Raw genomic sequence first — 12728 nt, 5'->3', positions numbered from 1 at the left:
CAGTCAAAACTCAAACACAAGTTGGAGATCTTCACAGCAGACAAAAGTTTATGATGACACACAACCAAAATTTGAGTTATCACAGCAAGGTGTTTCGTCATGAAGAACTAATTTCACTAGTAGCCATTGAGAAGTACAATGGCACTGAAGCCAGCACTATAAAAAAAGTGAAACAGCTCATCACATATGAACTCAACCTTTTCTTGTAAACTTGATCAATGCATGTAATCTCTCATCATTTTGAAAATACATTTTCACACAGGCAGTAAAATAGTCATCTTGTTTTACTTAATGAGAAATTACCTCCTTTTTACATGTTAAAAAGCACCTTGATCAACTCCCTCAAGGCTGGCTGCAGTAAGCACACCATGCTTTACACACATCCACCACCTCATCGAAGGTTGGCCTATCTTCAGAACATGCCTCTTACACGACACCCAGTGATGGCTCTGCCTTGTCAGTGTAACACACCTCAGCCCAGTTCACCACGCAGAACATATCTGCCAAATAAACTATCCTGCTTAAAGCCAGCTTGATGGCAAGCAGAGAACAGATCTTCGTATACAGATGAGCAAGTTAGCAGTTGATTTCCTTGCCTTCTATTTCCTCTCCTCTCTGGTTACAGTCATTCCCTTCTGACCGTACGCACTCCCCACGCACTTACAAGCGATGCAGGTGTGTGGGGTTAAGCTTAGAGAACAGCACAGCTCAAAGTCTTCTGAACATGACGGCTCTGGAGAGCACCAAGAGCCTGCAGAGCATCCTGCTATCAGCACCTCTGACAGCATGCTGCAATTTCACTGCTGCGGGAATTCTCTGCTTACACCATTTATATACCCACCTCAGTTGCCCACAATTACAAAGCGACATCCGACAAGCAAAATTATATAACATTCTTTCAGAAAGGAAATTTCTATCAAGTCCTAACTTGTATTTTCTTTGAAGTTAACCAAACTTACCTTGTTAAAACTTCTAAAGTTAAATCCCTTCCCTAAAACATGGCTTCTACGAGATTAACATTATTTTTACTATGGTAAGCTAATATTCGTACCATCAACTTCATCAGGAAACTTCTCTGTTAACCCCTGATACATACACAGATCATCTTCTGTACACTGTTCCTACCCCAAACTTTATTGAACTGGCGAATCTAGAACAAGCCAGTAAATGGAAGTATAATACACACCGCATCTTGAAAAAACAGCAGCCATTCTTCTCCTATCATTAAAAATACACCTTTTTCTTTTTTCAGCAAGGCTATTCCATCAGATGAATCAAGACACCAAAAAGTGGGTAAACAAAAAGCCTAGAATCTGTGCAAGATCTTGAGAAAAGCAAGATAACCTATGGGCTATTGCTTCCCGTTCTCAAGGGCAGAGAGCCAAACCAGACTGATTCATGCATGACTCTGATGCAATGGGAGTTGACAGAGGACTTTTAGAGCCATTTGAGAAGCTGCACCCACAATGTAAGTCTATGAAAAACGAATCTCAGTGCTACTGTGCCCAGCTCCAATGAAAACAAAGAATTCCCTGGAGCAGCCCATGAAAAAGAAGCACCTATTAGCCTGGAAAGGGGAGTCATTCCCTATTCCTTCCTACCTATCAAGCAGGAAAACAACACAAATGTAGTGTAGCAAGAGCACAAACATCCAATATTCAGTTCCACTGCCAGCAAAACAAGTGCAATCAGATTTCAAAACGTTATTGTGCTTTTGTTTCTTCATTTTAACCACATAATGAGGAACTTCATGCTTTAAAAATTTAAGAACTAGTTTTTAGTATGCTGTATTTTGACCTTCTACTCTTCACTCAAAAATAAAACAAGCAATTGAGAAAACAAATTAAAAAATGGATTGTTTAGGATCTATGCATCTTTACAAAACAGCAACAATCAGAAGATAATCTGAATTTAAGTTTGTTCTGATGCTATTGAGCACCAAACTGAAATTTTTATTCACAGGGCAATATTAAGTACTCCTAAAAACCATCTCCTTTTTCTTTTTCTCTTTTAATTATTATTTTTTTATTTATTGCATCAACAGCAACACAGTTACTCGAGAATTCTCCAGATACAACACTTCCCTTCTGCCCTTCAGGAAGGTTTATCAGACTCACACGCACAGCGTTAGTTAGCAACCACACAACAGCATTCTGGAGACAGGTTCCTGCCTGCAGCTTCCCAAGGATGCTCCCTTACACCCAGCCATGAAGACTCGACCAACGCTTTGCAGTGCAGTGCTACAGTTACCTGCAGAGCAAGGCAGGCTGCTTACTCCAAGCAGCCAATTCCAGGAACCATTCCTGGCTCCACACTTCAAGTGAAACAATGTCATTTCAAGTACAAACTACTCCTATTGATCTTCGCAAAGATGTCTCAAAGGCAAGTCAGACCACAGCAACTGCAACCAGCAGGAACCAGCCTCTGGACCTGCAAACTCCTTAATTTCATGGCTGACAAAGATTCCTCAGGGACCTCTCTAAGGGCTGTTTTCTCATACACAGCACAATTCAGATCAGTAAAAAAGTAATTTTGCAACAGAAACATCAAGCCGGCTATGAAACAGGCACAGGAAAGCTCTGTTATGCCACGTTACATAATTTACCTCTCAAACTTACCACCTTGGTCTCCCTTAGCTTTAATTTTAAAAGAGAGGCTACTGAAAGCATCTCGCTGTCTCTGACATCTTCAACAGAATCCAGCACAGGACAGCTACAGCACAGCAGCTCTTCCCAAGGACTGGATGTAGGGCCCGGTTCCAGCTGGAACACAGGGAATGCATGGAGCATGCGCAGCTGGAAGCATCTCAGCTAGATGAGCTGGCAGGCTACAACAATTCTGCACCGAGTCCTACCAATAACAAGTTCCCTCTCCTGCCATACACACAAGCTAGTCCCAGCCAGTTAAGGCACCCACAGAAATCCTAGCACCAATCAAGCGTCAGTAAAGCACCAGTATGCACCTACCCGCTTGAGCAAGGAACCTGCTTGGCTCTGCACAAGAGATGCACGCAGCTGTACTGGACAAACAGTGTCCACAAGGCACATCCTTCAGTCTAGACATTTCTTCGCTCTGTCCTAGGCTTAAACTCAGTTAACTACACATAACACTGTATAAATCACAGTTTTAAGACAGACACATTATGATTTGGTAATCAGGAATGTTTCAGCTTCAGCAACTTCCAAGACAAACATAATTGCAATGAATTTGGGAACAAGGACTTGCAGTTTTATAAAAGAATGACAAAATAGGATTTTTTATTTTTTTTTTAACCGGAGCTTAAGATCTTAACCAGGAAGTCTGGTGAAAATCGGCCTTTGTCAATATTATGAGTATTTCCAGAGACAGTTAGAAAACCTCTGAATTACAAAGCCACCAAAAATTATTTGGAACATTCCTTTTTAGTCCCTCTGGCAGTTTTGACCTTTCAGGTACATGTACCTATTCTTAACGTAGTATCATTTTGCAAACACTTTCCTGAAAAAGCTTTCAGGAGCTAACTATGACACCATCTCTGCTCTTTGCAACTTCAGTTCACTAGCACAAAACCTAGGCTGAGGCTGCATTTTGTTGGTTTCAACAAAAGCATGGCAGACTTAGCAGCAGCTGATCACTGCTACTTGCAGTGATAAAACTTAGGGGACTATGACTAGAGATGATTATCCCACTCATATGCTGTGTATGTCTCTTATACTTCGTTACTCAATGTACGTTTTTAAAGCTTTTTACTTGACAGCAAACTATGATAAAACTGACCTCAAGGAGGCTGCGCATTAAATATAGCTTTAAATAACACCTGCTTATGCTGAATTCACCTCTCTGTACTATCCCCACTGTTAAGAAGTGAATTAAATTGTCCTGATTTTCCCTCACCCCAGTACTTTCCCCTCATGTATTCAAATGCCTGACACTTGAACCTGTGGAGTTCAGGAGCTGGGGTGAAGCACCCTTACCTGTACCTTCTCAAACAAATGGTTTTACTGTTGGAGAAAATATGAACAATTGAAACAAAAAATTATTGGTCTTGGAAAAAATACAGCAAATGCTGGCAAAATAAACATTATTGCAGCATGGACACCTCCAGTGAAAGACCTGTTGGTACAATTGACCTGGTTACAAAAATCTACAAAACAGTAATTTGCACAGGGAATGCTGTGAATCTTGTAAGATATATTCTTACTACATTTTACAAAGATGTGAAATATGAACAAATACTTTGAGCTGCTGGTCACCCTGTGCTCCCAACATAGTCAAAACTGCAGCTCTAGCTGTGAGGGCTTCAATCTTCAATAAAAAGATGTTTCAACATACAGGACTTGAGGAGTTTTAAAACTGGAAGCTTAGTGTCATGTATTTTTATTTAAGTAAAAGGAAAGAAAATAAATACACAGTCTTTCTGTCCTATTAATTCATGAGGAGGTCATGCCTTACTGTGGATAAGGGCACGAGAGGTGACTGGCTGCTCACATCTTCCCCCATCAAACCTCGCACATCAACAAGAGATGATCTGAACTGGGAGTAACTTTGGCTAATAGCACTTCTTGGCCTCCATTAAGTCCCTCTAGCCAACAAAAGGGAGAATTAAATACATTTAATTTGCTGGAAAACTACTTGGATAGCAAGACCTGTATCTGTTTTTTTTTGTTTCTAGGAGTGACAAAAACATTCTAATTCTTTTTGTCAACAAAAACAGATCCAAAATAGTTCGATAGCCATAATTAATCTACCTTTGGAATTTTCCACTAGTTACAACAAAGACAACAGAAGTCATGATCCAGCACCTGAAAGCCTAGTGTTTCTTTGTTAATTTGTAGTAGATACTCCCCAAGACATCATCAAGGCTCTCCGTGCTGAGCAGTCAGCTCTTCTATTTGTGTCACACACTGAAGTCACTGCATTAGAATTCAAAGAAGGTTCTACAACGGCAGCGAGCGCTCACCTTCTCCATAACAACTCCTTTAGGAGGAATACCTCAGCACGAGGGTGAATCGCACAGCTGAGGCTCCCAGCCTCCCTCATTGTTTCCCACAGCCACTGTGGGCTCAGGGAGCGCCGGCTCCATCCAACAGAGGGGAGACCTTGGGGGTGCCACAAGGTCGCTCCAATCCCCCACACGAGGCACCCAAACCAGCCTCTCGCTACCTGCGGCCCCGCTTCCACCTTACAAACCTTCACGCCTCCGCCGCTCCCGGCCCACAGATCCAGACGAGCAGCACGGCAGGCCAAATGCATCCGACGGGTTTTGGTTTTTCTTTAGGGGTTAAGCGGCAGAACACCAACTCGGCGGCCAAAACAAATGACGTTATAACAAACCCCACGGCACACGCAAAGAAAAGTCATTTCCGTCAGGGAAATATTCGTGACGGGCTTTCAAGGAGACGGAGCCCCGACGAGCGCCGGGGCGGCCGGCAGCGGAGCGGCGGTTCCCAGCGGCAGCGCAGCCCCGCGCTCCGCAACCGCAACCGCCGGGGTCTCCCGCCTCGCGCTGCCCCCACGCCCCGCAGCCCGCCCGAGCGCAGAGCGGCCCGCCGGAGGCAGAAGGCGGCCCGCAGCCCCCGCCGCCGTGTCCCGCGCCCCCGTACCTGAGCAGCGAGGCCGAGGAGGAAGAAGCGGCTGCCGCCGGCGCGCCGCTCGGGGCCGGAGGAGAGAAAACGGCCCCAACGGGCTCCGGAGAGTACCCGCGGCCCGGCACTGCCCGGAGCCCAGCGCTCGCGCTCCGCCCGGCCCCGATGCCCCGCCGTACGGCGGGCGGCGTTCCGCTCTTGCGCGGCCCCCTCCGCCGCTCCCTCCCGAGGCGCAGCGCGACACTCAGCGCTGCTTTCCAGCAGTCCGCAAAGCGCAGCCTCGCGGCTTCCAGCCCCTCCTCCCGGCTTCCAGCCCCTCCTCCCCGTGTGCACGGCGCCCCCTGCCGGCCGGAGGCGGCACCGCTCGGAGCCGGACGGCGCCCGGTCCGCCCCGCCGTGTTCCGCAGCGCTGGACGCTCGCGTCGTTACCGACGCCAAGGCGATCACTGCGGAAGGACGCAGCGGGACAGCGGGGCCTGAACGGCTTCTGGGAAGGATTTCCTCAACGCAGGAGCGGAAAAAACAACATGAAACTATGTCTCAAACAAGGAAGAAGGAGGTAAGGCAAGAGTCCAATAAGCGCCTCCTAGACAGCGCATAGTCCGGCAGGAGGAGAGGAGCCTTTGGGACAGCAAACAGCGGCTGGAAATGTCAGGGAGCGCAAAAGGTGCATGGCTGCATAATCGGCACGGAAACAGCAAGTGCTGCGTCTGTGTGTAAGGGTGCGAGCGAGGGAGGAACGCGCAGGTGAGGGCAGAGCAGAGCGGCTCCGGATGGGCTGCAGTTCTCAGTACCGCAGAAACGCAGATCAGCCAGCACTGCTTGCTGGGGTTGCCAGCAGGTTATTTGCTTTGCTCTTTTAGGCACACAAAACACGGCACGCTGCATCCCACCGGAGCTGAGTAAGCCCTCTGACACCGTGCCACGTCTGAAACAACCGCTGAAACTGGGGAGAATGGGGAACGGTGCAGAAATAGAGCATGAGTAACGCTGGGCAGAGCTGCGCTGTGCTCCGACGGCACGGCGCCCAAGGCTCTGTGCAGTCACCGCTCTTTGTTAATGAACATCGGAACTGACAGGCATTGAGAAAAATTCTGCTGGAAAAAAACAGGAATCGAAATAATATGTGGTGAAACCTGAGTGAGCTTAAGGGGCAGAGTAATAGGAGCGAGGTCAAAAAGGCATGGAATTAAATATTCGGACTGAAGGTCTAGGTACACACTGGGTATTACCAGGCAAGATGGACAAGAATGTGAACGTCAACATGCTGTGCAGTCAAGATACTGACCAACAGCCCGCAGTGTAATGCAGACATGGAAATACACAAATACCCTCAGTATTTCTCAGTCAAAAGATTTTGCACAAGGAGAGGAACAGTACAGCAAGGGGAAGAAAGCAATTTGGCTGATTGACTTTAAAAGAAAGGAGAGAAGGGAGCTGGCTAGAGCCTCCAAACAGCAAAGAAATCCACCAGCTGGTTTTGTTTGCTTATTGACTCCTCCTACTTAAACACTGCCTTGAACACTCACCAAAGATGGCACTGCCTAGCAGGGAGAAGTACAGAGCTGCTCTGTGCTCGCCAGCAGAGACATTCCTTCAGGGAAAAAAAAAAAAAAAAAAAAAAAAAAAAGTAGAGAAAAAGATTGTCCTTTTCAGACTTGGTATCTGCAGAAACCCAAAGGTTAAACAGGTTAAATTGAGTCTTGCTCGATGTCTGAATGACTAATTCCAATTTCAGAACAGCTTGCAGCCTACACAGTTATCCATTTACACCAAGATCCTCAGCTACTTCTAACTGAACCACTTTGTGCACACCTCAGGACCAGGCAGAACTGAAGACAGAGACAAATCTTATCTAAGATCAAAATAATGCCGAAAGCAGGAGAGTGCACTTCACATTTTTGGGAGGGGGGGGGAGAAGGGGAGAGTAAGAAAACAAACATAAAAAAAACAATCTAACCCCCTATACTGAGCTCAGCTTTAACAGCTCAGCCTTCCAGGTGGACACAGCTCTGCACAGAAGTGCTGCCTCAGTTTGCTCACAAATAAAGCTAGGCACAGCTTTTTCCCATGCAAACACCACCTTTTGGCACGCAGTCCCTTCCGGGCACTCAGAAAGAAATGTCCTTGCTCAGATCTGTGCTAACTGCAAGCCTGGTCGTGTCCAGAGTGATATGAACAGCGTATACTTCAGTTCCTATCACAAATACACAGAAATCATCCATCAAGGAGCTCAAAATCACTTGCAGTCAAGGAAGCAACCCAGCTGAAACAGCCCATCCATGACCCTTAGACCTCCTGCATAGATTTAATGTGCATCATAATAATGCAAATATTGAAGTGTTGCATCAATTTGTAACTATGATTAATACTAATCAAAAGAAGGCCTCTTGTGGTAATGTTGTGAGGATGAGAGAAAAAATAATCACACTAAATCCATGGGATTCATATTCAGGTGATAAAAAAGGTTACAGCTCCCAGCAGCCCAGGTGAGGAGCTTACCAGTGAAAACCACAGACATGGGGATGATTGTAAAATCTGCATGAAAATTCATAATGTGAAAAATATCCAGTGGGAAACAAAAAAGAGACTGACGCACTTGCAGAGTCAAAAATAAAATTCTGCAGCTGGCTATGAGACATTTTATGGGGATAAATAGAGGAATTAATGTGATTCAGCTTGGAGCTTTTGAAAGCTCTGGAAGATAACGTGCACCACTAGGAGCTGTTTGTATTTTAGACAGATGGAAATGTAAAGTATCCCATATACCTGTCAACCTTAGATGCAGGAAGGCCCCTCTACTCACCCATTTCATGTTATCCAGCCCAATAAGGCTTTAAAAGGTGAGATGCACTTCTGTGCAGCGCATTAGAACACATAATGTGACCAAAAGCATGGCTTTTAATTATGAATCAGCAGCTATTTTTAGGGCAATTAGATTTTAAACAAACAGAAGTACCTTGCACTCAAAGATCTGATTTTACACTAAGAAATTCAGTAGTCACTTCCTAGTGAGTTCATATATTTTCAAGCAGACACAGAAAGGAAAATATTGGCCTTTGATTTCCAAGTGGATTGTGTTCCTCTTCCCTTGCTTGTCAGTATGAACTGTAATGGGAGTGACTTAAGATCAAAAACTCACTCTTGAAGTCTTCTGACTGCTCATCATACAGTGCATCAATAATACATCAGAAAGAAAACTATACATCCGAAGTAGAAGAGCTATTTTTCTAGCAATTATGTGTATTCAATTAGCAGTGAGCCTTCATTTCAAAACACACCTACTTGTCAGGTATCCACTGAAATACTTCAAATGGAATCGTTCATTCTTGCCTTTCCCTCCCTCTTCCCCAGAAGACAGAACTAGTGCAGCCAACAATTTTTAAATGTAAGCTTGGTCAGAGGTTTAAATACAGACTGATACGAGAATTACTGAAAAGCAGAGTCTGAAATTGTGGCAGTGTAGCAAAGGAATCAGGAGATGGTGTCTTTCAAAGTAAAATGGACTCTTCCTGTTGATCTCAGTTAACTTACATCGCTCAAAAAAAGCTACATCCAAAAAGGAACTGAGTCACTGCATCATTTACTGCTGAAATAACTAGCTTTGATGAAGTTAGCAACAAACGCAGAATGCAAAATATTGCATTAGAGCTTCAGCTTTCTGAAGCAAACAAACAAAAGCCTGAAGCTGGAATGAAACCTTGTGTAACAAGATGGGCTTTTGAACAAACAGTGTGTTACACCGTATCTCCCCTCTCCACCTTTTCCTCAACCAACACCTTTTCTGAAAGGCGTCCGGACAAACTGCAGCTGTGGGAAGAGAAAGCTGGGCAGAGACTGCTCAGCTCCAGGTGAGCACTCTGCCTGTGAGGCTGCCTTAAAGAAGGAAGCAAAGAGAGCGGCAGAAACTTCTGCTTGTCTTAAAAAAGTAACACTGTTTTTAGAGCCCAATCATTAGAACTGCACGGAACACCCCAAGTGCATTAAGCCATAGAAAATACAAGAGCTGGCGTTTGGTCTTTCATTATGTTTCAGTGTGATGTAAGGAACTGATCAGTCAGCACTGCTGAAACTGACATAATTTTCTATGCAGAACTACAAAGCTCATTAAAAAACACAATTAAAAAAATCTAAGGGTGGTCACAACTCTCATGTGTCTCACATGTAAGACAGACAAAAATGAATTTACAGGAGCACAGTTTGGGAGTTTTATCATTGTTGCTATTTAAAAACCAACATCTGCAACAAACATTTCTCCTCTTTGAACAGATACTATTGTCTCTTAACCAAACCTGACCACAAACTTCAGAGCCTAACTGTACACAGCAATCTTCTCTTGAAACACCTACTGATTTTCAAAGAGACTGTAAAAAGACAAAGAGAGTATTTATATATATATATTTTTTACAACCAACAAATCAGCCAACCCCAGGAAGTTAGAAACCAGCCAATATAGACTTAAATTCCTCAGCAAACTCAAATATACCTGATCATGAGAGGTATTTCTTGAAAATAATGTGAAAAATGCCAACCAACATGATTTTTCATTGACAAATCAAACCAATTTTATTTTCAGTTATGTTATACGAATATGAATAAACTGAAGATCTCAGCTTTTATTAAGACTTTTGACATTCTGTTCCATCGACATTTTTATGAGGAAACTTGCTTTTATAAGCAACTTTATGAGGAAACTTCATCTGGATAGAAATCACATAAACCTGGTCCCAAACCTCTTGTACCCCAAGCATCGCTGCAAGTAGTTCAGCATCAAACCTGCAGTTTATATCCCATAAAGACCCTCATATCTTTGCATAACAGCTTAGACATTGTAAGTATAAACCCGCACCTAACACCATGTTTAGAGGTAATACAAACGGAGCAAAAGTCAACGATGAAGTCTGAAATCATCTCAAAAAATGTACACATGTAATAAACAGAAGTGCAAAGTTCTGCTCTTAGCAAGAAATAAACTGCAGAGAAAGTTCTGTAGTAAATGTTCAGGAAAGAAACCAACAGGTAGAGTGGATCATAAACTGCACACATTACACCTTTGTGAGTTGAAAAAAGCACACAGCTCTCAGATGCACCACTGGAAGTGCTGTCACTAAGGCAATTTGAAGAATGGAGAAGAGCTGGGGGGGTGCAACAGAAAAAGGTCATCTGTTCTGGAACACTGATCAAAAAAAGAAAATAATGTGGATTTATACTCCAAAAATAAAGGAGTGAACAAAACAGTCATCACATAAGAACGCTGCAAAGCGAAAAGGAACTCTGTCCTTTAGAATCAGAGTAAGAACGCAAAACTGCAGCAAAAGGGATTAAAATGAGGCATATGAAAAAGGATAGTTAAGGGCTAGACTAGACAGAGGAATTATTGGCATCCCTATTTAAGGCTTTAGGAACAGGTTAGACGAACATCAGTCAAGGCTGTTTTCCTAATAGCGTACCATGCCTCGAGGCAGGATAACTGAGACTATGTTTTAAGGTCACTGTTGGCTTTTTAAACTAACAGCTTTGACATCTGCGTGACATCAACCGACAAATGAAGAGATACTGCTGCAAAAGCAGGAGAGCACTGCAGGTGTTAACCTGCTGGTCATTCCCAGGACTGAGGACAGAACCGAAGCAGTGCGGTTTGTCTCTCCTGGTACAACGCTGCTGCACGGGAGCTGGCAATCCTGGCTGAGATTGTGGTACACGGCTGAACTCAAAGCAGAACTGAAATAAAATTCGGACTTATTCACATACTGTTTGAAAGTCACACAAACACGCACAAAATCTGTTTCTGTGGTCTAAAGTAAAACTAAGGAGTTCATCGGTTAACCTCACGGTCATTTCTGATAAATTAAAAGTTAGTGCAAGTGTTGTCACAGAGGACAGCATGAGCAAGAGCATACACACATCTCCCACTTAACACTGCTCTTTTTACTAAATCTTTACCATTCCAAACTCCACCAAGAGATGTTTAAAATACTCGCACAGTCACAGAATCATAGAAAGCCCTGGGTTGAAAAGAACCACAATGACCATCCAGTTCCAACCCCCTACTATGTGCAGGGTCGCCAACCAGCAGACCAGGCTGCCCAGAGCCACATCCAGTCTGGCCTTGAATGCCTCTAGGGATGCATCCACAACCTCCCCGGGCAACCTGTTCCAGCGCGTCATCAGTGCAAATTCCGTTTTAGGCTTTAGCACATGCTTAACTTTTAAATGGATGGATGTCAGCCTTTGTTAAACGATATTACTGAAGTAATATAATGATAATGATAACACTGAAGGATTATGCACGCTCTGGAAACAGAGAAGATGAAGGCGTTACCAACCAGTTCGTTGAATTCCGGGCACCAAAAAAAAAAAAAAAAAAAAAAGTTCGTAACAGATTTATTAATTGAAACGAACACATCCTTCCAGTTCTATCAGCACACAATTTCTGAATGAAGACAGCACAGAAGATCGCTGCGACAAAGCGAAAGGCACTCTGTTTACCGTGAGCGAGACCGATCGCAGCCGGACCCCGCGCTTCGCACGTCTCCACACCCCCGACAAGCCGGGACACGGCGGAGTTCCGACCCAGCCCGGCACCGCGTGGCTAACAACCGCTCCGCTTTTGTCTCGGCGAACCCGGAACGCCGCTGGGGCCGAGCACGGCGCTACGAGCGGGCGGACGCGCTGCGGCCCCGGCACGGCGGCCCGCGACGGCGAGCTCGAACCGACAGACGCACGCAGACGCCGCGCCGTCATCTGCTCCGGACCGAGGCTTCAAAACGCTCGGCGGGGCGCACAGCCCGGCTCCCGGAGGCGGATGCCCTCCCCGCCCGCTCGGCCCCGCCCTGCCTCGGCGCCCGGCCCCAAGCCTCCCGCCAGGCCTGGCCCAGCCCGCGCCGCCCCGGGGCACCTCATGGCTCCCAGCGCCGCTCCCTGAAGAAGCGAGGGCCCGGCCAGCGCCGAGCGCCGTCCCGTCCTCCTGGGCGGGCTCCGCGGGGCCGCACCGCGGCCCTCACCCCCGCCCGCCCGACCCGCCCGCCGCCAACCTCTCGCGGGGAGGTCCGGAGGCCAGGTGAGCCGCATCGCGCCTGCGCCGCGCCTCAGGTCGGCCGCGGCCTCCATCCGGGTACCGCGCGGCCCGGCAGGGCGGGGGGGTTTCATTGTGCGTGCGGCTCC

At 45.8% G+C, this 12728-nt stretch overlaps 1 protein-coding gene across 3 annotated transcripts in view; it reads right to left on the bottom strand.

The window, feature by feature from the left end:
* RNF111 (ring finger protein 111) overlaps positions 1 to 12725 on the bottom strand; it is a 51239-nt gene extending 38514 nt beyond the window's left edge. Inside the window, exon 1 of one of the 3 annotated variants that reach the window (XM_052672563.1) lies at positions 12599 to 12725. Coding sequence is in view for 1 of the 3 variants with exons in the window: in XM_052672561.1 (XP_052528521.1) it covers positions 12463 to 12467 (5 nt within the window). In the remaining 2 variants the exon portion in view is untranslated. Of the gene's footprint in view, positions 1 to 5582; positions 5815 to 12462; positions 12574 to 12598 lie in introns of those variants that run through there. The other 2 variants (XM_052672561.1, XM_052672562.1) reach the window with 2 other exon arrangements.
* Between the last annotated feature and the right edge of the window lie 3 nt (positions 12726 to 12728).

The sequence above is a fragment of the Tympanuchus pallidicinctus genome, unplaced genomic scaffold, assembly GCF_026119805.1.
Source record: "Tympanuchus pallidicinctus isolate F22 unplaced genomic scaffold, pur_lepc_1.0 scaffold12, whole genome shotgun sequence".
Taxonomy (NCBI): Eukaryota; Metazoa; Chordata; class Aves; order Galliformes; family Phasianidae; genus Tympanuchus; species Tympanuchus pallidicinctus.
The sequence above is the reverse complement of the archived record's forward strand: the minus strand, read 5'-3'. Positions and strand labels throughout refer to the sequence as shown.